This window comes from Scophthalmus maximus, chromosome 22, assembly GCF_022379125.1.
Source record: "Scophthalmus maximus strain ysfricsl-2021 chromosome 22, ASM2237912v1, whole genome shotgun sequence".
NCBI classification, from domain to species: Eukaryota; Metazoa; Chordata; class Actinopteri; order Pleuronectiformes; family Scophthalmidae; genus Scophthalmus; species Scophthalmus maximus.
This window is the reverse complement of record NC_061536.1, coordinates 11,743,690-11,771,656: the sequence shown is the minus strand read 5'-3', so window position 1 is coordinate 11,771,656 and position 27,967 is coordinate 11,743,690. Positions and strand designations below refer to the sequence as shown.

At 49.3% G+C, this 27,967-nt stretch overlaps 1 protein-coding gene across 6 annotated transcripts in view; it reads left to right on the top strand.

The window, feature by feature from the left end:
• rbms3 (RNA binding motif, single stranded interacting protein) overlaps positions 1–27,967 on the top strand; it is a 243,058-nt gene that overhangs the window by 171,026 nt on the left and 44,065 nt on the right. For all 6 annotated transcript variants that reach the window (XM_035620611.2, XM_035620605.2, XM_035620607.2 and 3 more), the window contains 2 exons: positions 11,831–11,988; positions 16,483–16,562. In XM_035620611.2, coding sequence (XP_035476504.1) covers positions 11,831–11,988; positions 16,483–16,562 — 238 coding nt within the window. The remainder of the gene's footprint in view (positions 1–11,830; positions 11,989–16,482; positions 16,563–27,967) is intronic.

Here is a 27,967-nt window from a genome sequence, read left to right as displayed (position 1 = left end):
GCCGCCGAACCTCGGTGGGACACCCGGGGTTGGGTCCGCTTCTCTGCTTCCACTGTATCATTAGTGTCCATAACAAACACATTATCTCCCCTTCCCGGCCGTTCAGGGTGATAATTAGACTTGTAACAAGCAGCCGTCCCCTCCATATAGGTCATCGGCTGCTAATGACGCTCTCTCGGAAAATACACACAAGAGATCGGCTTTGGGTTTCGGGCTATACCGGACTGTTTCTGAAGAAAGCCTTTATCCTCAAGGCTCGTTGGTTCTTTTGGTTGTTTTGTCAGATTCACGATATGAAGGCGTGTTCTCTTAATCCTGGGACAACACGTCCCTCATGGAACTGTGGATAATACGACCTAGTATTTAAAACATACATGCAATAATCAGCATCAGCACCATTGGATTGTTTGTATGTACCTTTCTACCCCTATTTAATAAATCAAGGTTAAACACACTGTGACAAATTGGTATTTTTTTCCCCTCCTTAATTCTGTCACATTAGGAATATTAATGTTCATTCTGTCACAACCAGGATGTGTCAAGACCACTGCGCCGCGACGTAAATATTTATGTCCAAGTCCAGATGCGAGTTTATGCATAATAACCAGGACCCGGAGGCAGCTGTCAGTGGAGGGGGGGGGGGGGGAAACAAAAGAGCTCCTGTGTCGAACACATGGATCACATGGAATCACGTGCCGGTTCGTCAACGTTGTCAGGTTGCATTTTTTTTTGTCATGTTTCATTAACGCGCGCATGGAATTTACCCAATGATCGTACCACAATCATTAATACATGATTGCAATGAATTGTGGTCCTTTTTGTTTGTAAATGTGATGACGGCGACGATCGTCATGTTAACACCTCATTAAAGAAAACTGAAAAATATTGAAAACTCTCTGCTGGCAATTAAACAAAGTCTATGTACAGCTACAGTATTTGGCGGAAAGGGACATTAATTAGGGTTAAACTGAGGCGGCGTGTTTTTAATGAGTCTTACATATGAAGAGAAAAATCTGTAATTACTGCAAATTACGTATGCATTTCTGTAGGTAGTGTTTATTCAAAATCAAAACTTGATTCATGGCCGCTCGTTGCGTCTGCGTGATGGAAAGGGAACTATTACTCCACATCGCCGTTTTTGTAATTGAAAATCATTGCATCGGTTCCACCGGTGAACCCGACTGATGTCACATAAATGTTGATTTGCTCCGAGTGGCTTTTCTGCACACAGCGCTTCCATTATTGCTCTTTTATTACTTTTGTTGTTCGCTGTTTTCCGCTGAGAAATAATTCTTTAATATATATTTCAATATGTCTGCGGCGCTCCTGCCTCCGCCCGCGCCGCCGCCGCCGTTCCTCCTCCGCGCAGAAGACGTGACGGAGCTGAGGCGAGGTGTTTTCTAACCGCCGTTAGACGTACGATGCTCACGTCGCGGGGGTAGTTTCACATGGCAGCCTTAGTGTTCCCCGGTGAGCGGTGGCACATTAAGGAATAACAAATGAGTCCATGACCCGGGGTAGCTATTCAGGGGTGTGTTTGTGGAGCTGGCAAAACGGCGCGCGCTATTTGCTCTGCAGTAGATTCATAAGCGAAAATTGCATTGCGCCTCCATTTGGAGAGCAGGTGGTACGAGCGTGGAGGGGAAAACAAAGAGATTGTCACTTTCCGAGGTTGTCTGATGACGCCGCGCCCCGCTGCTGAAGACTCGCACACAAGACTCGCCTCTTTTAACGAGATTGAAAAATGGCCGCGACCGTGTGCAATCATGTACAAGTGCTCGTGTGTTGTTCGGTGAGAAAGCGAAAGATCTTCCTAAGCATGTTGAAGTGCACGCATGTGACTTTGCTTCTCCTCCCCTACATCTGTTAACTTTGATCCACTGACCCCCCCCCCCCCCCCCCCCCCCCCCCCCCCCCCCCCCGGCACATGGTTGTGCAGCCTTTTGAAGTCACTTAACATCCACTGCCACGGCTCATTTGACCCACGCACCGCGGGGTTAACGTGCATGGCCTTTTTTTTTTACGACTCTGAGGATTGTATGAGGTGATGCTCTGAAAACCCTCTCTGAAGTGGAGAGAAGACAGTGGCGTGTCGGAGCCCCGTTGCCTTTTTAGGAGTTTTCTTTGGGGGGGGGGGGGGGGGTTCGTGCGAAGTCACTGTGCAGCATATCTGTGATCTTGGGAATCAGTAGGGCCGATGGTGCCCGACTGTTCCTGTATGTTTCACTCCCACAGCCTGTACAGACTCACTCCCCCTTCATCGTGCCCCTTCCGTTGAATAGAAGGTCTCAAGTAATTGTTCCCACAGTGGATTCATCGCACATGTAAATCCATACAACACATGGTGATCCTACGATTGGTGACGTTTGAGCTGGCACTCTTTCCCTTTGTTTCCGCAAATTGAGTTAAATTAACTAAATTTGGAATCGTAAAAGCTGAATATGTCGACCAGGATTCTGCTCCTTGGAATTCGAGGTTTGTTCTGACTCTTCTTGCTTGAACGTAACTTTGGGTTTGATCCCTTATTATGACTTTAGACAAAATGTCTTCCCCTTTGAGAAACATTCTCCTGGTTGGGAAATGTAAGAGCACATCTGTTGTCGTGTGATATCTATTCATAGTTCTATACCATTGAATTTCACAGTTTTCCAGTGAGAAAGACACAGTAGGATTATTATGAGTTGTTAGATTAGGTACTGTGTTCAAGAGTGGGAAGTCCCAACTTAACAATGGTCTTGTTGGGTGTGAAGTGGACAATCATCATAGAAAGAGAATGCAAACTGTGTTTCATAAAATCAATGAACCCCCATAAGAAAAAAAATAATACCCTGGCATATTGTTCTTTTTTTCCCACAAGGCTTCCATGAAACGAAACATGCAGAACGCTGCCACAACTCTATAGTCCCACCAGCTCCCCATGGACGCAAAGAATGCATTTTCCGTGGGACTGGAATGAGCTCGACCAGATATCAAGCGCCTCACTTTGGCACGCTGCCGCGTACAGGAAGTCATGTGTTCTCTCATCTCTGCACAACGTTAGAGGATCAAGTGTTCGCCACTGCGCCGACGAGACCAGGAAGAGGAGAGTTACCGTGACGGGGAGTTGAAAAAGGGAGAGGTTGAGAAGCACAACTGTGTGAAGGTTACGTGTTTTAACAGACAAACTGACAACAGCACTACGGAGGCAGGGGAGCGGAGAGGCAGAGAAAGCTCTTGTGCTGAGTGAAAAGTCTTCAATAATTAACAGATACTGTACAGTAGGTGTTTGGGCATCGTCCCGCGGAGGTCCTCGCGTTGGTCAACGGTGCAAATCAAACGGCTCGCCACCATTTCCTCTCTACACCCCCCTCCCCCCCCCGCTCCCTCCACATCCGTCTCCCAAGACCGAAAGCATCACCGGCACTCGCCGCCTCCACCTGATGTCAGCCGGGAGGAATTCAATCTCAGGAATGGCATCATGAATGATGCATAAGACGGAAAAATGCATTTACCCTGGCAACGGCCACAATGAGCTGTTGTTGCGAGCGGCGTAATGCAGAAATGCGAAGGTTATGGTGATGAAAATGTATTATGAAAAACCGGGGGAAGACATTCGTGAAATGCCGTCTACTCTTGAGCTGAGGGACCGCGACCGTGGACATAACCACCGCGGCTTATGAGGAAATTCTTCAATATTCCGACAAACTGGAGGATGAATTTGCGCTAAAGTCGCCGGGGAGCATTGAAAACAGCGGCGTTGCGAACATCGCGCACAATGCGCGCGTGTGCGACGTCGCCTCCTTTAGCTGGAGCACAGGGGCAGGGCCGACGTGCCCCGTCTTCCGTGTTAATAATGGATATACGATATGAGCGCCCACATGAAATTTTAATCTCCGGAATATTAGCTCACCGAGGGAGATACAAAATCAAATCAGGGGGTCGTGATTAAGCGGGTGAGGCCCATATCGACCCATTTAAATTCACATTAACCCGGCATCAGAATGTATGAACCATGACATTGACGGCAGACATTAATTTGGTGGTGTTATGTCAGTTTTGCAAAGTGAAGGTGTGATCCCCCCATTTGCACATTTTTCAAAAGAGAGATATTACCACTCGGTGTGGTAGATGGGACTTCCTGGATGCTCTCAAATGTTAAAGGATGCCGATGGTGATATTCTTTATTTTTCTTATGATCAAATCCCTTGAAAATACCACGAGTTATTACGAGACAAACTAACGAGTTGTTGTTCCTGGTCTTTTCCACAATAACCCCAAAAAGACAACCAGAAAATAGGTAATGACCAAGCAAACAATCGTTTCCGCTGTCAAGGCGTATCCACATTTGACCGGCAATGTCCCGCGCGTGCGTCTCCGCTGCAGGATTCTCCCCTTGCGCGTCCGCTTCAATTCACGCCACGGTTAAACGGCACACACCTAGCCGTGTGCCACTGCACTCCCTGTGCCTTATGCCGGATGAATATTTTAGCAACCGTGCCAGCGGAGAGCAGGCCCAGCTGAGAGAGAGAGAGAGATAGTAAAACAAAGCCCCTCTGCTGTGTGAGCATACTCAAAGGCTCAATAATGTATCACCCACTTTTGTTCCTTACACAGCATCTATCATCCCGCCGTAATACAGAGGCGCTAGAAAGCCATTTTCCAGGAGCCGTAATAGGACAAAGATTGACAATGTGTGTGTGTGTGTGTGTGTGTGTGTGCGTGTGCGCGCGCAACTATCACGCGTGTTCTCGTGTGCGTGCGCGTATGCATGCGTGTGCGGGTTAATGCGAGTGCGAGATGCGGTGCCGTGCCGTGCCGGGAGCGGGGTGTGTATAATTATGTGAGTGAATGAGTGCAGGACACACTTAGTTGTCATTGGCTTGGATTGCACTCGCGGGAGACAAATTCCGCAGCTGAATAATGTGATGTATTAAGCTGTGCTCTGCAGCAACGTATGGTAATTTGTAAGATTTTTTTATTTAATCAGGTAACATTGCATCCCAGCCGAAACGGAACGGCGCACGAGGAAGGTGAACCTCTCCAATCTGTTCCTGCTCCCGAGCTTCACACTTTGCTCCTTTTATCTTTTGTATCTTATGGAGAGAGAGGAGGAGGGGGGGGGGGAACTTATTGTTGAAGAACTTTGTGCCCTATATGACAAACTTTGAATTACTTTTGGGAGTATAAGCGATGCTGAGAAGGTTAATTCATGGGCATTTTTCTTGCAGCTACTTAGACCAATCCATCATGTGAGCCCCCTAATGTGAGTAAATGAAATGATTGATCTGTTTGGTGGTTTACAGTGAGGATGATGACGGATCAGGAAAGCAGACTATAATGGCAAAACACAGGAGGGGGGGGGGTAATTGTTTAAAAGAAAAAAAGCAGAGGCTCATGTCCATATGCACAATACAGGACTGTAATCCCACTATGTCTTATTGTTTCAGGTATCATAGAGAAAAACTGTAACAAGAAGTTATATTTCCATTTGGGATGCACTGATGCTCCCTCATATGAAAAGGCTCCCAGTGGTTTCCATGTGGTGACTTGTACAGAGTATGAACTTGCACTTCTGCCTGTTTGAGTACAAGGTACAGCAGAGCAGGTCCCCTGAGCTGAGGAAACTGAATCCGGAGACAAAAAAGACCCAGTTGGATCAGCTGCATCCAAAGTTTTCCATAAAATACATTTAAAAAAAGAAGCCAAAAATATCACACGGAAAAAGACGTTTCTAAACCTGGCTGAGGTAGAACACATTTCCACATTATGAAAAAGACATGCACAGGAAACACATTGTTTCAGATACAAGCTGCCGCTCACGTCTGCATGTCTCCGATGCACCAGAGCCCCCCGACCTCCAAGTGATCTAAAGTTATACATCTGGATCGGTGCCATGAAATGCCAGGATGTATGCGACTTATCTCATCCACATGGATATGCACCAGTCGCACACAGGTAACAGATGGAAACGTTCACTGATGCCTTTAAAATCTGTGCAACGTTTTCTTTACTGAAGCTGCTTTCAGACATGCACCCAAGTCCGGACATTTTCCAGAACTTTCCTGTTGCTATGTTGCAACATTTGTCCGGCGTTCATGTCTAAGACAGCTTAAGCGTCATAACTGGAGCTTCTCTGCAAACCTACAAGTATTCATCCCTCAGCGGTTATAGCAGTGCTGCCAGGTGACTCAAATATCTATCTGGAACAGAAACAGTGAGTCTAATTTAGTTCCTTAAGCCCTGACAAATGTACTCCTTCATGGTATGTTTGCGGTCTTCGTCTTAAATCCCTGCCAACAGCCGTTTATCGCCGCACCATTAAGTCCACGTTCCAGTGACAGGTGTTTGAGGCTGTTTGTTCAGACGTAATATGGCAATTGGACTGGAAATGGCCGCCCCGGGTGATGGCGCGGCTCCGTCGCCTCGCAGTCCTTTTGTCTCCAACAGAAGGTTTTTTTCGAATCAGGAGTGTGGGATTTCCCCAGTTCCCCCCTGCTGCCGCCTCGCGCGTCACCAGCTTGCGCCTCTCGTCGGCGCGGCGACGCGCTGCTCTGCGATTTGAGCGCGTCCGGGTCGGAGGCGTTTGTGCGCGTGTCAGATCGCTACGCGTGTGTTGGCGTATCCCGCACGGTGATTTGTCAAGATGTGCATCGGATCGAGAGGGGAGGGAATTCGAGCCTACAAAGTTTCACCATCTGTCCCGTGGAATCTACCTTCGATAAAGCGCATGGAGCCGTTGAAGGAAAACCTGTCCTACGGGTATATAATAGTTAAACAAGACGCTATTTTCTTAAATGCACCGCGGCTAAGACCGTGACCCTTGAGGCCGCAGAAGGAAACTTCTCTGGAAGATTCACGGCGGGCGAGCGGGAGCTCTACCCAGGTGCCGCCCCTCGGCTCAAATGTTCCAGAAAATGTTCCTGCTGTGGTGGACGCGTCTGATTCGGACAGTCCCCCGCTGTGCATCCAAATTTCCGTTCATTTTCCCGGAGTTAATGTCTGAAAAAACGGCCACGGGGGACCACGGCGATAGAAGGAACCATATCTGTCTTCGCACTGCTACCTTTTGTCTCTCGAATTCCCTGGCCTCTCACAAATTAACCCTCAAGCTTTTGAAGTGAGTGGACGCGCTCATATAATGCTTCTGCCCGGTCCCACATCCCCCCTCCCACTTCCTTCCACTTCGCTTGGCCCCCGCTCGTCTTCCTGAATGCTTTCTGCAGACTCGGGCTCCCGCAGCAGCATCTGAGTGCAGCTCCTCAACACAAGAGAGCCACAGGAACGCTCCCCTCCGCCGCCGGCAAACTCGTCCGCAACACATCCTCAACTACTGCTTCCTCGCAGTTTTTTTAAAATATTTTTTCCCAACCAGACAACACAGAACACCCATTGTCTTTGGCTTTAATTGTGCACCTCCGGGCTGCTGGTTAGTCACAGGAACAGGCCGGAGTGGCATACCTGAGGGAAATGAATAGTGTGTCATTATACCAGAGGATTGGCAACTGCAAACACACACACACACACACACACACACACACACACAGCCTCGTCAAGTGTTCATCAGTGCTTAAAAGGAGCAGCAGCGAAGCCCTGTAGAGCCAATTACACAGACAGGCTCTAATCTCTTGAGCGAGCCGAACGGATGGAGAGGGAGAGGGAGAGGAGGAGGACGAGATAAAAGGGGCGGAGGAGGCGGGAGGCGGCTGCAGTGGCGGGAATGGACTGATGGCAAAGGTGTACAGGAAGAGGGCAAGGTGCTGGAGTGAGTGAGAAGGGAAGAGAGGGAGAGATCGGCAGTGTGAGGAGGGGAAGAGGACAGAATGGGTTAAAAGGAATCCAGGAGATTTGGTAAAGGGTTGTCAGGATCGCGAGGGCGTCTCCGGGCCTCCGCGGGGGCATCGGATGCGGTGCCCCCCAGTCAAGACACATATCTGTCTGTCGAGCTCCTATCAGTTAAATGGATAGAGCCCTGAGAGCCCCACAGGCGGAACGTGGACTTCTAACGCTCGACGGCTCTTTTCCCCTCCAGCGTTTGTCAGGAGCCTTTAATGTGTTCTATCTGCCCGTCATGTCGTCGCTCCAGCTGTCTCTCCCTTACCTTTTTACCCTTTCACCTTTTTCACTGTGATCTATAATTCCCCCCCCCCCCCTCTCTCTGCTAATACCTCCCCTCGCCTGTACTATGGTAATGTTCTCAGATATTACAGTGGGGTAAACAGAGCAGGGTGTCGAAATGAAATAACTGCCACGGCGCTGTCAGCTCTGGCGAGGAGGCCATCCGTCAGCGGGAAATGACACGTCGGGCCGCGTTGCTCCTCCCCCCAGCCCCCCAGCCCCCCGTCCTGTCACACGCTCAGTAGGATTCCTCCTGTGCTCCTGGTGGCAAGGTGAAGGAATTATGCTCATCAGAGGCCCAGTGCAAGCCCGGAGCCTTTCCATTAACCTTCCACAACACTGGTCAATGGCGAGGAGACACACACACACGCACACACACACGAGAAGCCAGGCATGGTTACACTTCTGGGAGACTTGCATGCAGAGCTTTTCAATTTATTATATATACAGTATTTGTAACACGCCATCATTAATCTAAAATAGGATTTATACACAGGTACACGCAAGCACACACACACCTCAATTACCATTTCGTTCATCGCCTGACAGCAGATGCGTGTGCGCGGGCTGACATTAAAGGAAATGAAATCTCCTGGTGGAATGGGCCAGCCCATCTCACCTCCCGTCAGAAAAAACGCTCCCGCTTCCACTCCTCCACGTAACCTTCTCATCTGGGTATTTAGGGCTTTGTGGCGCGGAACGTCATCAAAGAGGGAAAAACTTAGCGAGGCGGCCGCGTATAGACGAGGCCTCCCCCTGATAATCCCCCCCCCCCCCCCCCCCCCTTGCATAAGGAGCTCTCCACTATTAGTCCCACACACAAATTACCGCTTCGCGTTCCGCCGCAGTCTTTCGCCGCGTGTACTGTCACGCTTCTCGAAGAAAGTGCCTTCGTTCAAAAGCGCTTACACACACTCTCACACACTCACACACACACACACACACACAAAGTCTCGTATCATTGACTTAGCCCAGCGAGTGAGTCAGTCAGTTAACTCTTTGATCCAGGCCTCCTGTCTGCACCGGAATACGAAGCCTATTTGGCATAATCCTTAAAAACATCGCCTGACATAACCAGTGAAACTCAAAGGGAAGCACAGCTGCGCGGCTGCTACACACACACACGCACACACACACACACGCACACACACACGCACACACGCGCGCGCACCAAAGGGGACTTACCCCGAGAGTGACACGTGTACAGTAGATTTTTACGGGCAGATTTAATTAAGCCTCATTCGCTGCCAAATCCTGTGTTACACAAAGTCGCGCGGGCTCTTTTCTCACTCGCTTCTTAAGAGACGTTAAAGTGCGACAGAACCCGCAGAAGGAGGAGGAGTTTCATTTGCCCTGGAGTTAGGTAATTGAGTTCCTTTGGTTAAAGGAGAAGGGGCTGCAGTGGTTTTCCTCCCCCGCTTTCACTTTTTCACGGGCGGCAACGGCTTCCTCCCGAAGGCTTTAATCAGATCCAACATGTCCCGTCAGATAAGGCGGCTAATTAATCAGGGGAGGGACCGGTCTATCTCCTCTGACAGACGGAGAGACGGAGGCAGGACGCCCCGGCGGAGACACTTCCTCTCCTCCGCCGTAACCTCTTCCCCATGCCGTCGACGGAGGAGGAGGCAGAACGGGAGGCGCCGAGCGAGGCGGCGTTTTGCAAAGATCCTCAAAAGACACTGTTTACCTGCAACTGTGGCATCTCCACAACATCCCCCCGACTGAGAGTGAGGCAGACCTCCGAGGGTCTCGCCGCTTGCCGCGACGCACGGGGCGTACGGAAATCACTGAGGTGTCCATGTTTCTCGTTTCCCTTTGAGGGTGAATCCACTGATTTCGGCGCAGAGCAGCGCCGCTGACACGTTACAAGGACGCGTGTGGTTTAGAAAAGAACAACATCCTGGGTTTTTTTGGTTTTTTTCTATGTCGGCTATCTGCAGGTTGTATTAATTTCATTTGGGTAAAAGTCATTTGCTCCGTGGCGTCTCTTTTTCTTGTCGCCGGTTTTCAAAGTTTACGAGACTGGACATGGTCGATCAAACTTAACTACTCCAGGACTAATGGAATGAACATTTTTATATAATATAATATATTTCCATCAATTTTTATGGATGCATATCTCGCTAAATTGATATTGTTGTTAAGGAAAGATTCAGTAGCCTCCCTTATTATTTGGTAGCAGATTATTGCTCTTCTGCACGCTCCTTGTATAAGCCCCTTCACCGCCTAAATTATTGCTCTAAAGTAGATTAAAATGTCGGACCCTCGGAGGCGGTTATTGACAAGGGCGAGAAAGGAATTTATTTCCGTTTGATGCATTAAAGAGTTCAAAATATCAGCTCAAAATCAGCTTTGTTTAAGTATCGGCATCGTTCTGGGAAGAAACTGACCTGTGTTTGAAACGGGGTTGAACTCGATCTGTCACCCGTGAGCTGAAGTGGACGTAAATCCCTTTTCCCAAATGTCGCAGTGTTCGATCATTCCTGGAATTACGCTGGCCACCCAAGCGCAGCACAGATGGCTTTCTGCAATATTGCTCATGCTCTTAATAACGTCAAGTCGCGATGGTCCGCGGCGGCTGCAGGATGAGCGGTTTGCAGATGTGGACGCTGCGTATATGGAAAGGAGACGTGGTCAAGAAGAGCTGGTAGCTCACCAGCTGGTTGGCTACCTGATTGAATGATTAGGAAAGACGATACAAACATGCACATAGTATAGAATACAAGTCAACTTTACTCATCCCGAAGGCAATTTGGATTAGGGCAAGTAAGAAAAACAAAAAAGGATGCAGACATGCAGTAACACAATGAAAGATTTGTTGAGTTGTGTTGAGCTAAAAGTGTAATAAAAGGTTGCAATCAATATGAAATTAATCTTTTCCCGCCAGCCGCCTCCTAAAACATTTCCAGAAAATGTACGAGTCTGGGCACTCTGCAGTGCCCAGACAACACAGAACGTTCTAGAAGTTGCCCCGTCGGTGTGAGTGCGTTTGACTCGGACAATCTCTCCCTGTGTTCACCATATGGTGAAAGAAAACTCCGGAGAACGTCCGGACCCAATTTTTCCCGACTTTTTTCTGGAGCTCGTGTGTGAAAACAGCTATACTGATACATAACTAGAGATAAGGCCGTCGTGGTGTCGTTCCATGCTTGAAGGATCGATAGATAGCCGAGTGGCATGTACGGTGACTGTCTGCCTCAGTGACTGATGGGAAGCAGGCAGCTGTTTCCAGCTGTTCTTCCGTGGGGCGCACGTCAGACTCAGCCCACCACGAGCTGTGCAGCTCAGATCCACCTTGCTCGGAGCAACCCCTCAGGCACGACACAGGAATCTACTACTCCCCCTTTCTCTTGATCCTCAATCCTGACGCATGAAATAGACTCCATGAGATTTTAAATATATATATATATATATATATATATATATATATATATATATATATATATATATATATATACAACATGCAAGATGTTACTACGGTCATAAAAATCCACTCACGCAAATCCATAATGCACTCGGCACTGTCGCCGGTGCAGACGTTGATGTCTCCATGTTGCACGTGAGCAGATGAGCGCGCGGTGTGTCAGAGAGGCCAAACGTCGCGAGGGCTCGGGCACAGTTAAAGGTTTGCTGTGTCGGCGGCGTTTGCCGTGTGTTAAGCGACGGCTCGTGAGCCCCAGAGCTGATGCATATTTCACTAATCCCGTTACCGTCTCTCCTTCTTCTCCTCCTGCAGCAACAAGAGCAAGACCCCACCAATCTGTACATCTCCAACCTGCCGGTTTCTATGGACGAGCAGGAGCTGGAGAACATGCTGAAGCCGCTGGGCCACGTCATCTCCACGAGGATACTGAGGGACGCCAACGGGGTCAGCAGAGGAGTGGGATTCGCCAGGTACACGACGATGACAACGACACTGTGACATGGAACACGCTAACTGCCTCCGTGAATGCAGTTATTGCATTTTTGAAGTGATGGACGTAGAGAACATGTGCCCACACACAACACTCAGGTCAAATACTTATTCCATACTCACTGAATGTTCTTGCACTTCATGGAGGCAGAAACATTTGGGAATTATTTAAATGGATTTGACCTACTGAACGTGATGTGCGCACACACACACACATTTACAAAACAGATGCGTGCATGCCTATACATGCCCGGGCATAAAGTCCCAGACTCTCGTGTGCTCACACACATCTATTCTACAAGACACTTGTCAGATGACCGCTGCCTCCAGGCAGTGGAAACTTTTAAAGCAGATTTGGTCTCTTTTTCCGAGACTGTTTCACCGCGCGTCTGCCAGTGGATGATGAGTTTGTCTTCAATAACGTCATTGTGCATCAGCGTGTGTGTGTGTGTGTGTGTGTGTGTGTGTGTGTGTGTGTGTGTGTGTACATGCCTATTAATGGATGCTTGTGCTGGTGCATTCATGGACACCAGCAATTACCCTTCTTGTCCTCCTACAGCTAGGGACGCTCCATTTCAAGCAGCAAGCCTGTCACTGAGCAGTTTACTTCTTTTTCTACTTAGAAAACTTTCCACTGCTGCTTGTTAATCCCCCAAAGTCATAAAGCGCTCTGTCCTTGTCCTCGGCAGCAGCCACCAGGCTCTCACTCGGCCCCGCACATTCCTCCCTTGTTTACCCAGAGGAGGCCGCACAACTGCCATCTTGCAGGGATTTTTCTTAATCACCTGCTCCGGCTGAACACCCTCTCTATTACCGAGGGGTGACAGCAGGGCGGACGAGTGCGAACGCACAAGCGGACACTTGTGCACAAACATAAGCATATGCACGGGTAGACTTGCACACATTTGAAGGCAGAGTCTTACACACACACACACACACACACACACACACAGGTAGGCTGCATCCTGTAGACCGACAAGCGGAGCACAGCAGCAAGCTGCCACAGGCCACCTGTTCCACCAGCCCTCGGTGGGGGCAGGAAGAGACATGATGGAAAGGCAGAGTGAGGCGGCAGGAAAGAGAGGGGACAGGAGAGTGAAACGAGAGCCAGGGTGAGGAGAACTATTCATAGAGGTTGGAAATAAGAGAGAGGAGAGGGTGATGGGAAGGAGAGAGGAGTGTGTGATGGAGAATAGAGGAATAGAGAGTGAAAAGAGGAAAATAGGGGACGTGAATAAGTGGTGCTTTGGTTAGATTTGGGGAGATGAGGTTATTGTTTATGGACGGATCAAGAAATAAAAGAGGATGGTGGTGAATTGATGAGGTCAGAAAGAGAAGCCGGGCGGAGGCTCGGAGAGAAGAAAAGGATCAATGTGTTTTCTGAGTTGTCGAGCTCGTGTCAGCGGTGTCAACAGACGGGCAGCTGCTGAGGGCCGAGCCATGAGGAGCATCAGAGAGAACAAACTGAGCTAAGTGTTTGTGGGCCGATCCATTACTGATATCAGAGCCCATTACTCCGGCCCCGGCGCTAATCATTGCAGACAGCAGCACCTGATTCCATTAATCCGGCGGCGCACAGAGAACACAGAGAGAAGCCACAACGCCTCGCTGCCTGTACCTGACTACCCCGCGAGTCTGATTGACCAGCAGACAGCCTCGGCCGGCCGGTTCGTTTCTCACCGACTGCCCAACAGCCCGCCCGCCTTATTTACTCCTCGTCTGCCCACCTGTTCTCTGTCGACGTCTGCCTGCCGCACCGCCGGATACAGGGAGCGAGAGAGGGAGGGAGAGAGAGAGAGAGAGAGAGAGAGGCGGCGTTGAGTGGGAGGGCGAGCGGCGACTCGCCGGAAGGGGAGGAGGGGCGACGTGGGCCGGGGAATAGCGAGAGAAGCTCTGGAGATTGGTGAAGCGATCGGCCTGGTTTCCAGACTCCTTTAAAGATCGGGAAAGCAAAAATCATCATCTCAAAACATCTCAGCCAATGTGGTGCAAAACCACACGGATCGTTATTTCACAAGCAGCGTTGTGCACAGGCACGTTGAGGTTAAGTGAAAGGGGGAAGAAGTGATGGAGACGTTATCTGTTCTTTGAGGATGCAGATCCTCTCTCTGTAGTCGCGCTCTGTGAAGTGACATGTTTGTGAACATGGATTGTACAGATCCTATGTAAACACAGAGCTGTATATTAATCTCTGTTCGATTAAACGGGCAAAAAATATGCTGTACTATCCGTGGAATTAGTAGTTTCTGAAAATACTTAAATGAAGTTATAGACTTCCATAAGATGGAAAGACTGTATATAATAATTTCCAGTTCCTATTTGTTATCGTTTCACTTGTCTCCACTTCCTTTGTGTCCCTCTGTGAACAGTAGTTTCATATAGTTTTATTTGAGCTGAATATTAAAGGCTGAATGCTTTTTTTGTGTGTGTGTTGACTACAAATACGTCCTTAACAGCAAACACTGAAGGGCTGAACGCTGCCGCCGGCCCCCTTGTTCGAACGCTCTTAGCTCCTTTGTCTTGTTCTTTTGTTCAAACAGTGACTGATTTAAATCATAATTTATTTTTTACCAATTTTAGACTCTTTTATTTGGCACATTTGATGAACAGCTGCTCGTGTTCACATGTTTAACAGTTGAGAAGTCGGATCCTTTTTCTTCTCTCATCTAAAAATACGCAGCCCTTTACTGCAGGAAACTTCTCTTTGAATCCGCTGAATGACCGTGTTGCCACCGATGTAGCTTCTTCTTCCCGAGTGCTACTGATGCTGAGTCACTCTGGCTGGTTAGTATCAGCTGTCACTGTATCGGGGCGGACGGATGGAAAGGGAAAGAGAGACGGGGAAAAGGTCGCATACGGGGTCAGCGGGAGATGGATGACGCCGGGAAGTATGAAAGATGACATATTCTAAAAAGAGAAGTTAGGGAGCGGAGACGGGAGAAAGATGTTTGTGTGGACGGGGCGTGAATGGAGAGACAAAAGGATGGACGGAGAGAAAGGAGCGCGCGGAGAAGTGTGAGAGATGGAGCGAGGGAGGGGAACGGTGAAAGATGGGGGAAATGACCAAGGTTGAAAGACGGGGGAGGAATGAGAGAGACGTCAAAAAGAAGAGGCGCAGACAGGCCCGGGGAGTAAGATGGATGGGACACGGAGAGCGATAAAGAAGCTATGGTGTGAAAAAAGAAAAGGAAAAAGAAAGAAAGAAGGATGGAGTTGGAGATAGGAGAAGGATGGGAGACAGAGGACGGAGGAGTAAGAGGCTGACAGGATGATGTGAGCATTCCAGGAGGTGAGAGCGAACGGAGCATAAAAGTCTGGAAAGCAATGAATTCTTCACATTCCGAGAGCACATCTCCATGGAGGCGGAGAGATCCGTCAAGCCCGCATTGAGAAAACGCTCTCGTCTCCTAATACGAGTTCTTTGTATGCACTCGTTGAATCATCTGGAGACATGTATAAATATCTATCGGCCGTGTCAACGCGTCCTCGTGCACACGACCCTATGATTGATTTTATGATCCAAGTGACCTTGCGGGAATTCAAATCAGAATATCACAATACGAGGGGGGGGCGGCTTACCAGATACCAGATCTACAATGCATACGCAGTGTAAATGATCATATTCCCCAAATTTGTCAGCGTCTCAGTTTGACTATAGCTTGAGTCCGTGTTCATTGTTTTGATGTTTTGTGTGTGCGGACATGAGCGTCTGCAGACTGTTGATGATGTGAGAGGTCAGAGCTCACCTCGTGGTCAGCTGCTCGGCTCCAGATCCAGACTCATGTCTACCCCCTCATTCCGTCCTATGTCCCGTTCTCCTCTTCTTCTGCCTCCCTGCGTCCGTCCAGCTCGCCCGCTCTCTCTTCCTATCTGTCTATTTTTCTTTCGTATTAGACAGGGAGGACAGCTGCAGGGAAAGTCCTTTCTTTCTTTCGTTTTTCCTCCCGCAAACGATGAATTTCATTATGAACCTTTGACTGGCGCAGACGCTGACATTCCCCAGCAGACAGACGGACACACTCTGGATGGACCCACAGCTCTGTCATTCATTTTGTCTTGGACCTAACAGAATGATAACAACCGGCCGACAGCACTCGGCCTGTAGCGGCTGACTCCTTATTGCGGTACACGTGTCATGAAGGGCGGTGTTTTCCCCGTGCTCCGTGTTCTAGGGATACGAAACCAAAAACTGTTGCGTTGTTATTATTATAACAACTGCAGCCCTTTTCTCTTTCCTACTTTTTCTAAAAAAAAAAAAAAGAACTGGTACCACTGTGTGAAAGAGCCGCCGCATCTCGTGCCAGAGGTAATGTAACCTGTTAACCTGAGGCCGTTTTTTTCTGAGCTCTCTCCCTTTGTGTCGTTAGTAACTGCAGGGGGGGAAAAAAGAACATTTTTATGACTTTATAATTCAACCTTTGCTGCAAATGTTGTTGTTTTTTTATATTAAGTCCCATGTGTGGCCTTTGTTGCAGGATGGAGTCCACAGAGAAGTGTGAAGTAGTGATACAGCATTTCAATGGAAAATACCTGAAAACCCCGCCGGGCATCCCAGGTGAGTCCCCCCTCTCCCCTCTTTGCTGTACATTACTCTCTCATAACCCCCCCCGCGCCTTTTTCCTTTTCTTTCTTGAAAAATCCGCCCTGCAATGAGAAAGCCTTCCGCTCTAATTCGATTATGGTAATTTCTCATCTCCGATGTGACCGGGCAGCTTGATAGATTGTGTACACCGTCGCTTCTGACACCTGGAGCCGGCTGGCGTACCGGTGGTCCGACACCGCGGCCTCGCTCCCTCCCTGGTGCTGCCGCTGCCGCTGGCGCTGGCGCTGCCGCAGCCTGGAACTTCTGGGGCAGGAGGGAAAACCCGCTTAATATTCACACTCATGCCTCTGTGCTGTTCTTGCAATCTACTTAAGAGCTTGCACTCTCCCCTCTTTCCCTCTCTGTTGCTGTGTCCTCTCTCCACTCGGCTCTCCCTCTCTTTTTTCTGCAGTCACCCTAGACAGTGGAACAAGCCGGCCAAGGAGAGCGAGAGAGCGAGAGAGAGAGAGAGAGAGCAGGCAAAGGAAAGAGAGTGAAAGAAAGAATGTCACAGAATCCAGACACGTGTCGAGACAAGATAGAACCACGCGGTGCGCCGGCACATCGAAATGTGTCCTTTTGTTCTGCATCCAAAGTGGCGTCCCCCCCGTCCCCCCAAAAAGTTTGGAACAAAAGAATTGGCGTTGGTGGACCGCACAAAAATGTTCTCTGCGGGAGGTCAAGGTGACAAGAGGTGGCAGCAGAAAAAAGGAAAAGCGAGGTGGCAGGAGAGCAAAGATGTGAATAACACATCGACGGTGAAGAGGGAAAACGCTGGCCCGCGCACCTTTGGGGCCCAGGTGCCGCAGCGCTCATGTCCCAGCAGGACACGCGAGGCAGACAATTTTATGAACAATCCTCCCACCTCCCCGCGGTGGCACCGAACCAGACCTGGCAAATTGGCTCGCCGGCATTCCAGTAATATCGGAAAAAAAGAGATTCTGGATTCAGAATCTCCATACATGCTCAGCCGCTGCGCTGCCGGCGGCCATTACAGGCAAGGTGAGCGGCTGTATTGAAGTTGAGCCGTAATAGGAAACCTTTAAAGCTGTAATATCGGGCTGACCTTCCCCTTTAAGGGTCCATCGCCCAGCTGCTCGGGCTTTTATTGTTGTTAATGGATTGCTCAGGCCTGTGCCAAGCGCGGAGATTTACCGCCCCGATCGAGGAAATCCTTCTGTGGAATTAGGAATGGTTAAGTTTACAAGGTCTACTCTGGTCTGGTGCTACTGTCGTCCCTCTCGACAGTAGCATGAAAGGGTCCATGAAATCTCTGCTTTCATTTTGCCTTGCGTCCGAGCATTAACACACACACACACACACACACACACACACACGGCCGTACAGCGAAGGCTGTCATTTCTATAAGTTTTGATAACGGTTTACTCGCCAAAGCTGTTGCTGAGATCTGGGAAGCTGCTGGAATGCTACAACGGAGCGGTTAGATGATCAGACAACAGTCAGTCTATATATGCATTATAATCCAGATTATTTGTTGGCAAGAGAAGAAGAAAAAAGTGAGCGCACGAGAAATGTCAATACATTCCCTCTTTGCACATGAAAAGTGTGTGCGTCGGGATTTGTTTTTTAAATCTGCAGGACAGTCTGATGACTCCGTCTGACTTTGTATCCACGGCGACTCTCTCTCTCTATCCCAGATCTCAGAAATTGATTTATGTGGCAACCCTCAATGAAAAAGAATTATTGTTTGTCTCTAGATTTATTTGGCGTGCTTCAGATATTAAAATGCTGTCCCTCGGATGTCGGCCTTATTTATGAATACTAATAGATAAAAGCTCACTCTGTCATTCCTTTGATATTTTTCCCATAAGTTTCAATTCGCGGAGGAAGGGAGGGAGGGGGGGGCGTGTGGGGCTCTGCGGGGAGATTTTTTTTCCCCTCTTTCTGACACTGTCCATGTTGACTGGCTGTCTGCTAAATGGAAATCTCTGGACATTCCTCTGTTATCAAACTCACATGTTCCTCTGCAGAGGACCCCCAGGGCCGTTTCTCTCTTTCACGCAGAGGCGGCGGCGGTGATGACGACGAGCCCTCTGCAGATGTGCACGTGGGAGTGTGTGCGCCTGGTGCACGTCAACACAAATGTGTTCTCACAACATTTGTGTTTGTTGCCGTCGTCTGATTCATGCGTGCGTTTTCACATTTATGCTTTTTTTTTTTTTAAAGTGGGGAACACGTACATACTGTGTTTGTGTGCTGACAGAGCCTGTGTCAGTGTGTGTGTGTGTGTGTGTGTGTGTGTGTGTGTGTGTGTGTGTGTGTGTGTGTGTGTGTGAGTGTACGTGCGTCATGTTGGTGGTATTTCCCCAGAGCCCCTTGCTATGCAGGGCAGCTTCTTCATCCATCCATCTTTGACAGCTCAGCGGCACCCCCCGGGGGGGGCCCCCACCACACGCAGCACAGTAGGAGTGGATTGTGTGTGCGTGTGTGTGTGTGCGTGTGCGTGGTCGTGCATGGTCATGCTTGTGTGACAGCCATGACTACTACACCGTGTGAGACTTGACACACACATACACACACACACACACACAAGAACAACACAACCACAAATATAGTCATGCACCAATAACTTTGACCTGAATGGAATGTCAACACCCATATAATGCTAATGGGATCCTTTTTTTCCCCACCATTTAGCATTTAGAACATAGCCTGCGCACACACAAACACAAACACAAACACACACACACACACACACGCACGTATGAAAACAGTTGCCACGTGCACGCGCTGGTCTCAATGCACCAAGCTCCCTCGCCAATCCTCCCAAGCCCAGATCTGACAAGGCTCTGCATTTCCAGCTTAGCCTCTCAATCACACTGTGTCAAGAGGTAGGTGTGTGTGTGTGTGTGTGTGTGTGTGTGTGTGTGTGTGTGTGTGTGTGTGTGTGTGTGTGTGTGTGTGTGTGTGTGTGTGTGTGTGTGTGTGTGTGTGCGTGCGTGTGCGTGACGGGGGTTGGTCTTGTTATAGCTGTACCCCTCTACTCAGGTGTGTCCAGTGGCGACACAAAAAGGATATTGAGTTGTAACCTCGCCGTCCTACACCGGGAAGTAAATATCTTCAAGTCATGTGCCAGGTCGTCACCCGTTAAATCCAAACGACCATGGGGGCGCGGCGGACAAACAGAAAGGAAGTGTCGCCATATTGGCAGGAAGTTAATATCAGGTATGAGAGGAGGAACGCACAGAACAGTAGATCGCGGCGACACTTACAGATGGCAGCTAATGGCGCCGTGGACAGTTTCCATACACCTCCTGTTTAAATTTAAATGTACTAACATCAAACTTCCTCGTGATTACATGAGATGTTGAGCTGATATACAGTGTGTGTGTGTGTGGGGGGGGGGGTAGCAGATGGCAGCTAATGATACTCCAACAGCTTCCCTATTCTTACCATTAGGATTGTAATGAGATCCCGATACGATGCGTGGGTTCATACACTTTTTGAGTCATTTTACAGTATGTCAAGTTCAGACACGTAAAAAAGTTAAACATGATAAACACTGTTTTGCTCCGTGTAAGCAATAAAACACATATACAATAGAAAGGTGGTGCTCGCCTGGACCTGGAACTAAAATACACGCCCAGCAAGTTCCACGGGAAAAAACAAGAACCGGCCTACACTCGCATATATTTATATATATATATATATATTTATATATATAAAGATGCGTCCAATCAGCGATCCAGGTCAGGTTTGTTTGGCGAGGCCCTGGTTGATATGAGCGGTGCATCGCAGTCGTCCAACAAGCCCCGTCACCGGGGCCCGGCTGCAGCCGCTCTGCTCTGCCCACGTCTGATTGTGATTCAGGGAGAGGGACATGATCGATAGCCCCTGATGGAGCGCTACAGCTGCTTAGCTATTCTGTGCAATGCGGCAGCCGCTCTGCCCCGACGCCGCGCTGTCGGATGTGAGTGTGCATATACGCGCCCCGCACACGTACTGTATAGAAAGTCATGCACATGCACATGCACATGCGCCGCACAGGCACACGGGTGGAGTACATGCGTGCCAAAGTAGGTGTGTGTGTGTGTGTGTGTAGGACTGTGCATATATCTAAAGGTTCACAGACGAATGAGCACGTGCTCTCGCGCGGGGGGCCCCTTTTCCGAGAAGCGATCCGCTTTGTAGTCGGACGTGAGGATGGAGAGTTTTTTTCGCAGCGGATGTGGATTTACTCCATATATATATGTATATATATACAAAAAATAACTGGGATTTATGAAATGTGACTACAGCAGTGACCCACGCTGAAGTGAGCCCAACAGGGATGCGTTGTGATTTAACACCGCAACCCTGAGCAGCGGGGAGAGTCAAAAGGAAGCTCAGATAAAATTAAAATAAAAAAAAGTGATTTAATCCGCCGGTTCCACTGAGCCTCGCTGATTAAAGCCTCTCGTCCCACAATGCATTAAACAGCCCACAGATGACGCCCTATGGTAAATTTAATTCCAACCGGAGATACATTAGCCGCTGTTTGGCGTTGGCAGGTGAGTAATCTCCTGAGCGTCCCGTATTGTGTGTCTGCGGTGGCAGAAGAGGAAATTGATAACGTTCGATAACACCGCACGTGCGGCTCTCCCCTGCCCTTCTTGCCATTTCGCCTAATTTCATTCGAGCAGCTAAATAAACACAAAGGTGTACGGAGTCATTGCCGAAGAGCAGCACCGCACTTTGATGAATCCAAGATTTCAAATCCTTGAATGTCTAACTGTGCAAAAAAAAAACAGAGATTCCGTCCAAGACCCAATGTGCAGAAACGCCGCAGCCGCTTCCTTTCTTCACTTCCGATTGCTGTCGCTCGCTGCGTTGTCCTGCTGCCAATATGGCGGCGGGGCTCAGACTTGGCTCGTATATTGTCCAATAGATGCTGGATGAATAATGAAAACCACATCAGGAAGCAAGCCGCAGTGGCCCTGGGAGATGGGACCGAACAGAAACATGCAATATGTACAAGCTTTCCTGCTTCTCTTTTTTTTTGGGGGGGGGGGGGGCGCATTTCTCTCTCTAACCTTATCTGTTTTTACAATTTCTTTTCAAACTGCAATCGGCTGTCTCTGCCTGTCGTTTGAATTTACATCTGACAGAAGAAGACGTATCCTTCATGCACTTGTGCAGGGATTCTCTAACCTCAGGCCCACGCGAATGAATGCCACTGACTTTGAAATTAAATACCCCAATCAGAGTCCTTGTTTTTGCTAATCCTCATTTCGGGAGATCCCGATTACATTACGTTCATTTAGCCGATGACTCCCGTGCAGCTGTCGAGCTCGCGCCCCCAACAGAGTTCACAGGAGGCCACCGTTTGGCAAGCCACCGCTTTTATTACCCCAAAAAAACACAGCGCAGACCGAAAAAAAAGAGGCAGAGCTGAGCCCCAAGTGCTGGCCCCCGAAGACGCATCCCCGTGATTATTTGCGGAACACTAGGCCTGTGCCACTGAGGGGTGGAGGGGGGTGGGCTGTTGCTGGGGGGTGCTGTTGCAGAAAAAAAGATCCACTCCCTGTTGGCACCCGCGCCGCGGCAACGGCGCCAAGAGAGCGGAGACAGCCCGCGGTGTTAAAAAACGTCCCCCGCTGAATTAAGGCGAGTCCCAAATCACTTGGTAAGTCACAAAAAGCCCTTCTGAAACTGTCAGTCATCCTGCAGTAATCCATGTTAATTTCTGCAATCCCTCCCACACTCCCCCGGCTAATAACCGGCCCGTCGGCAGGCCTGCCTCTCTCTCTCCCCCATGGCGTGCAGATTTAACGTGCAGCCAAGTAGGTCGGTGGCTCGGCTGTCGGCGCGTCTCCGAGCAAGTACGTCCTTTTTTTGGGGGCTTTCTTTTTCCCCATGACGCCGTCCCGGTGTCACGTATGGAAGTGTTCGTGTCTAATGTTGTTCCTCTGGCCTTTTTTTTTTTTTTTTTTTTTTTTTGATAGAAACATAAAAAGGTCAAATCCGTTATGTATTGATAATTAATTTGCCTCTGCTTGTCGCCCAGTGTGAACCCGCCATGTTTGTGTCTCTGTTTGTGATCCTCGGTGACGCGCGGACAGCTTTTCAATACACACCGCCCCGGATAATAATTAGCCTCCCTCTTTTCCGAACGCACGTCTCAGGATATTGCATCATAATGAAATCCGTCCTCTTAGCGTGAACCAATCACACCACCCCACCACCCCCGACTCCACCTGCCTTCCATTAGAGGCAGGACACACAGGAAGTTATTATTGGCATCCACCAGTAAATCAGGCAGCTTCCTGAAAAAGGATCAATTTCCCCCGTTGCACTTTCTCATTATAACCTTATCTCGCCCACAGACAATAATCTGGATTTGTCACGCTTTGTTTGTTTCGCCGCTGAGCTGTATCAGTCATGAGCGACGGCAGCAGTCAGAGAGGAGGAGGGGGAGGAGGCGAGAGGAGAGAGAAAAACAAAAGTATTCACCTGCTGCAGTCGCCTTCCTACGGAAAAAAAATAATACAAGCGCTCTGATTGGCTTCAAAGTTTGTTGAGGCAGAGGAGAGGAGCTCCGGCTGCTGGAGGGGTTAAGAGCAGAAACGATTGACTTTGCTCGCCACTCGACCACGTCTGATGTGGGGAGAGACGGAGCAAGGGAGAAAAGACACATTAGGAGGGAGAGGAATAGAGAGAAATATAACGGGAGTGTGATAGAAAGAAGTAGATTAGAAGCCGAGAAAGTATGACAGGAATGACAGAGGGAGATAAAAGAGAACAGATGGAAAAGGGCAGCGAGGAGGAGGAGCGGGGGGGAAAAAAGAGAGAGATGGGCGGCGCAGGGAAGCAGAAGCGAGAGACGGGCGAGCGCTGGACCGACCGGTGCCGCTGGAAGGTTAAATTCTGAGGAAACTTTTTTCGGTTGCTGCATCTGCAGCAGACGAGATGAAAGAACGACATTGACTGTGTGACCGCTTCCTGAGCTTGACCCCCGTGACCCTGGGCCAGCTGTCCACCATGTTGGCCCCCCCTCACCCTGCTCATTGCTCTCCTTTTCTTTTTTGTTATCCTTGCTTTCATGCTCTCTCTCTCTCTCTCTCTCTCTCTGTCTCTCTCTCTCTCTCTCTCATCTGTCCCTCCCTCTCTTATCGCTCCCCCGCCCGCCTCGCTCTTTCATCTCTCACTTTCTCTGCACGTCCTTCCCATTCCTCTCTGCGCATCACACACACACACACACACACACACACACACACACACACACACACACAAACACACACGTTCCTGCTCATCTCTCCCAAACGCTCATCTTTGTTACCGGATATAGTCGAGTGCACACAGAATTAGCGCGAGCAAAATAAGCACCCGAGGCTGCTTTTACATTAAAAGGGACGGGGGGGTTTGGGGGGGGGGGGTTACCTTCGTCTTTGTTTGACGCGTGTTCATCCCCGTTTATTCTGCGCGTTCACTCTCCGTGCGGACGGCTGACAGTAATGGCAAAGTTTTTACTTTCTTTCAGTTTTTAATTTATTGTCAAAGTGGAAGGTTCAAGTAAAGTTTGGAAACATTCACACATTTTTAATACTTGTGGTTATTAAAAATAAACGATTTTACATCTTGCCTCACCGCGCTAACTTTCCAATTCAGACGGATGAGGGGACCGTGATTTGACGCAGCCCTTTTGTTTCTCTGAGAACATGACGTGGCTATAGATTCTTCACTTTAGTCTTGTGGAATCTGAAATATCGCTTTCTTTTGTGAGCTTTGATATAAGTTTCCAGTAGGGGTGAAGTGTACGATGATTGACAATGCAAATGTATAATTTCTTTGTTCCCGAAAATTAGGAGGAGCATTATTCATGCATCACAGAAGTATAGCATTAATCTATTATTGATTTAATTTCTTATTTCTGCTTACTTCGAGCAGTGCCCTGTGAAAAGACCGACGGGGGTGAAGAATCCTGTGTTAGGACAGAGTAGTTTTGTGCATTTTATTATCTACTACCACCTTAGGAATCAAGTCCTGTGATGGGAACGTTATCTCCGCGTTATCCCCAGATTCCGTGGTTAAGTCGACGTAATCTAATGTAGCTCTCGGGGCGATGCATTTCTTCTCGCAAAGATTAAACATTCAGCCTCTCGGCGGATACAGTGGGTCGCTGAGCTTACACCCCCTCGTCCGGCCTCCCCGTCCTCCAGAATGAAGATTAAGTTGGCTGAGGAGGATAATCATGCTCCAAGGTCTCGGAGGTATGCAGGCAATTCGGCAGCCTCGCTCTCTGTGGTTTCGCCGGTCAACCCCTCTCTATATTAGGTTATGGTGTCACAGCACACGAGTTTGATGAATGACAGCTTTCTGTTTTTCTTCTGTCTTCCGTGGCGTGGTTTGCAGTGTGTCTCGAAGGTTTTTGCGTCTGAGCAAAGATGGTGGGGGAGAGCGAGGTCATCTCGCGGGCCAGAATTGACCTCGGGAGCGATTGTGTTCCGTGCGCGCTTGCGTCAGAGGAGCGAGGCAAAGAAAACAAGCAGAGCGTCGGTCACACCCGAGCGCGTCACCGTCACCGTCCCAGGACACAGAGGGCAGTGAGATAAATGCGGCCGCTGCCCCCGAAATAGAGCGCGCGGCTCCATTAGAACAGGACGCAGGCTGTGTGGGAACGAGGCCGAGGTCACTGTGGCCAGCGGAGTTATTTCTGTAGCGCCACCGGCCCTCCAGGAGTGGACGCCCATTCATTCATCCGACCGCCTGCCAGCAGGGGACGGGACACACACACAGAGAGACACATACAAAATTCAAAAAAGGTGTGTACACACCACACACCGACCAGTAGGAGTGGGCCGAGTTCCCCTTAGTCCAGAACTGTTCCCGCCTGCCCCCTAGTCCAGACTTCTGGACGATCTCCGGGCGAGGGAATGGGCGTGGCCCGTCGCGTCCCGCCTCCTGCACGCCACAGGATATTCCGTAAATCTTCCTGTTGGTTTGAACGCGTCCGACTCCGACGATCTCCCGTTCACTGTAGGTTCCTCAGGGCAGACTCCAGAGAATGTCGAGACATTTTTTCCGGCGTTCGTGTCTGAAAGCCGTGCTGCGTTGTGGTCCGAGGCGTCACCCGGGGTCGCGTGGATCTTTCTCTTCACACGCGTGTGCTTATATGGGAGCCGCCCGCTGGCTTTTTGGGTGAAGGGCGATGGAAACACACCTGGCTCTGGGTGACCTCGTGCCTCAAACACTCGTTGCCATTGGATCGCACGTGCAGTTTGTGCCGGCTGCTTTTTCGCTCGCGATTTATGGTGGCTGCACAGGCACGGGTGAACCTTTTTTTTTGCCATGACAACAACACGCACACACCGCGACACATCAACGGAACGATTTCTCACAGTCTGCTTTGTTCTTTGCACCTCACTCTTTCTCCGTCTTCCTCCCGTACATCCACGCAGACACACACGCACACACGCACACACACACACACACACACACACATCAATAGTCCATTAGGAGAGTGTGTTGCTTTCATTACCTCAAGCTTGGCCCTAAGACAGCTTTCAGTATGAAGCACAGCAGAGAAGAGCTGGCCGGGGTTTCAGGGATATATATATATATATATCTATATATATATATATAAGTCTAGTAATTGCCAACTCTCTGTTCTCTCCATCCTGCGCGTCAGGTGGAAAGTATGAATCCGCGGTATCTGGGGACCACCCGCATCTCCTCGGCAGCTGTCTGTCCCCCCACCAGGCACAAGTAATAAGGGGAAAACGGGGGAGCTTAAAGGCCTCAGAGAGTCCCGACAACTGCCACTCTAACAACACACGCCACCGCGGGAACAGATCACAGCAGAGAGGCACCTGAGGATATTGCTCTCCCCAAAGATCTCCCTTTCCATGTCTGGTACTTGCTGCACAGTAGCGAGCGCTCTCTCACTGGAGCGCCGCGTCGGCCTCGCAGAGGAGGGTTCTGCTTGTCTTTGTTTCACCTGCCCGAGGGCCCAGGGATGGGTGAGAGGTCGCTGTACAAGCTCAAGTGAAACTCGACTCCCACATAAACATGTGATTCAACAAAAACAACAGTATTTCTTTAAAAACGAAACAAACAAATATCACAAATATTCAGAATCAAACAATCCAATGTCTGTTGCAGATTTTGCTCTTGCTTGTATCACATAGTCACATGCTTTCAATCTATAAGTCACCAAATAATCGGATAGAATCGCGACCAGAGAGATCGTTCGCGTTCACACCAGCAGGAACATTTCCGGGAACATTCTGTGGCATTTGGGTCGAGCGCGCAGGAGGCAGGACACGCCCACTGTGCTCAACTGAGAATTCTCACACGGCTTCACTTGGACATTTTCTGGAAATTTCACCTGTCTCCAGGTTCCTGTTAGTGTCCGGGATAAACATTTGCGGATGTCCAGACCTCAGTATATGTCTGATAGGCAGAATAATAACAAAATGCACAATAAGACAAACTCCTGAAATCAATAAGAATTATTGCCAGATGCATTAGAACAATACACATGGCCTCTGTACACCGATCGACTTGTTAATCGTAGCGACTGATATGATGGTGATTTTCGGTGCTCTGTCATTGGCCCTCAGCATTGGTAAAGGTGTTGTCTTCGCTGCCGGAGTCTTCCAGATAGCGGCGGCGATGGCGTCACGATAGCGCCGCCGCTCGGTTCTCCCCCGTCTCCACCGGTGGACGCACAGATTCATGAATTACGCTGAGCTGCAGTCACATCTCTCTTTTAGCCCGAGACGTGGTCTTGCCACAGATGCATCCAGATCAATTTTTCAGGATGTCTTATTTGTGCAGTGAGCTGGCGGGCTCTGCACTGCGGGGGGGGGGAATGCAGTCGGGGTGTATCCAATTTCAGGCTGCAAAGCAAAATGGCCTTGGAGATCAAGGATTATACAGCAGATTTCTAAGTCGGGCTGGGATCGATTGGCTGTGCCCCTGGTGTTCTCCAGGTTGTACCTTGTCTGTGTAAGCTTTTAAATGTTGCTGCCTTTAATGTAAGCCCCCCCCCCCCAGCTCCTCTTTATCAGTATCGCCCCCTAATCTATACATTTTTGCCCTTTTGGTTTCGTCGATAGCACTGGATACTCCGTGGACGAGTCTTAGGGTGGAAAGTCCGCACAGTTGACTTCATTCCGGATGAAGTGTAATTGTTAGCTGCCGGGTCGTGGCTGGCTTCGCCGGATGTGTTAAAAGATCGGAATGAGCTTCTCCTGACGCTCCCAAAGCGGGAAAAATACTGCAATCATTTTTTATTTTTATGTTTTGACAGTTTATTGTGTTTCATTTTTGATGCGTGACAAAGAGCCGGGGAAGCAGGAGCTCACACGCCACGCACAGTGTGATGCATACGTTAGAAAGACAATGTCTTTACACTGTATTCTACATGCTGTGAG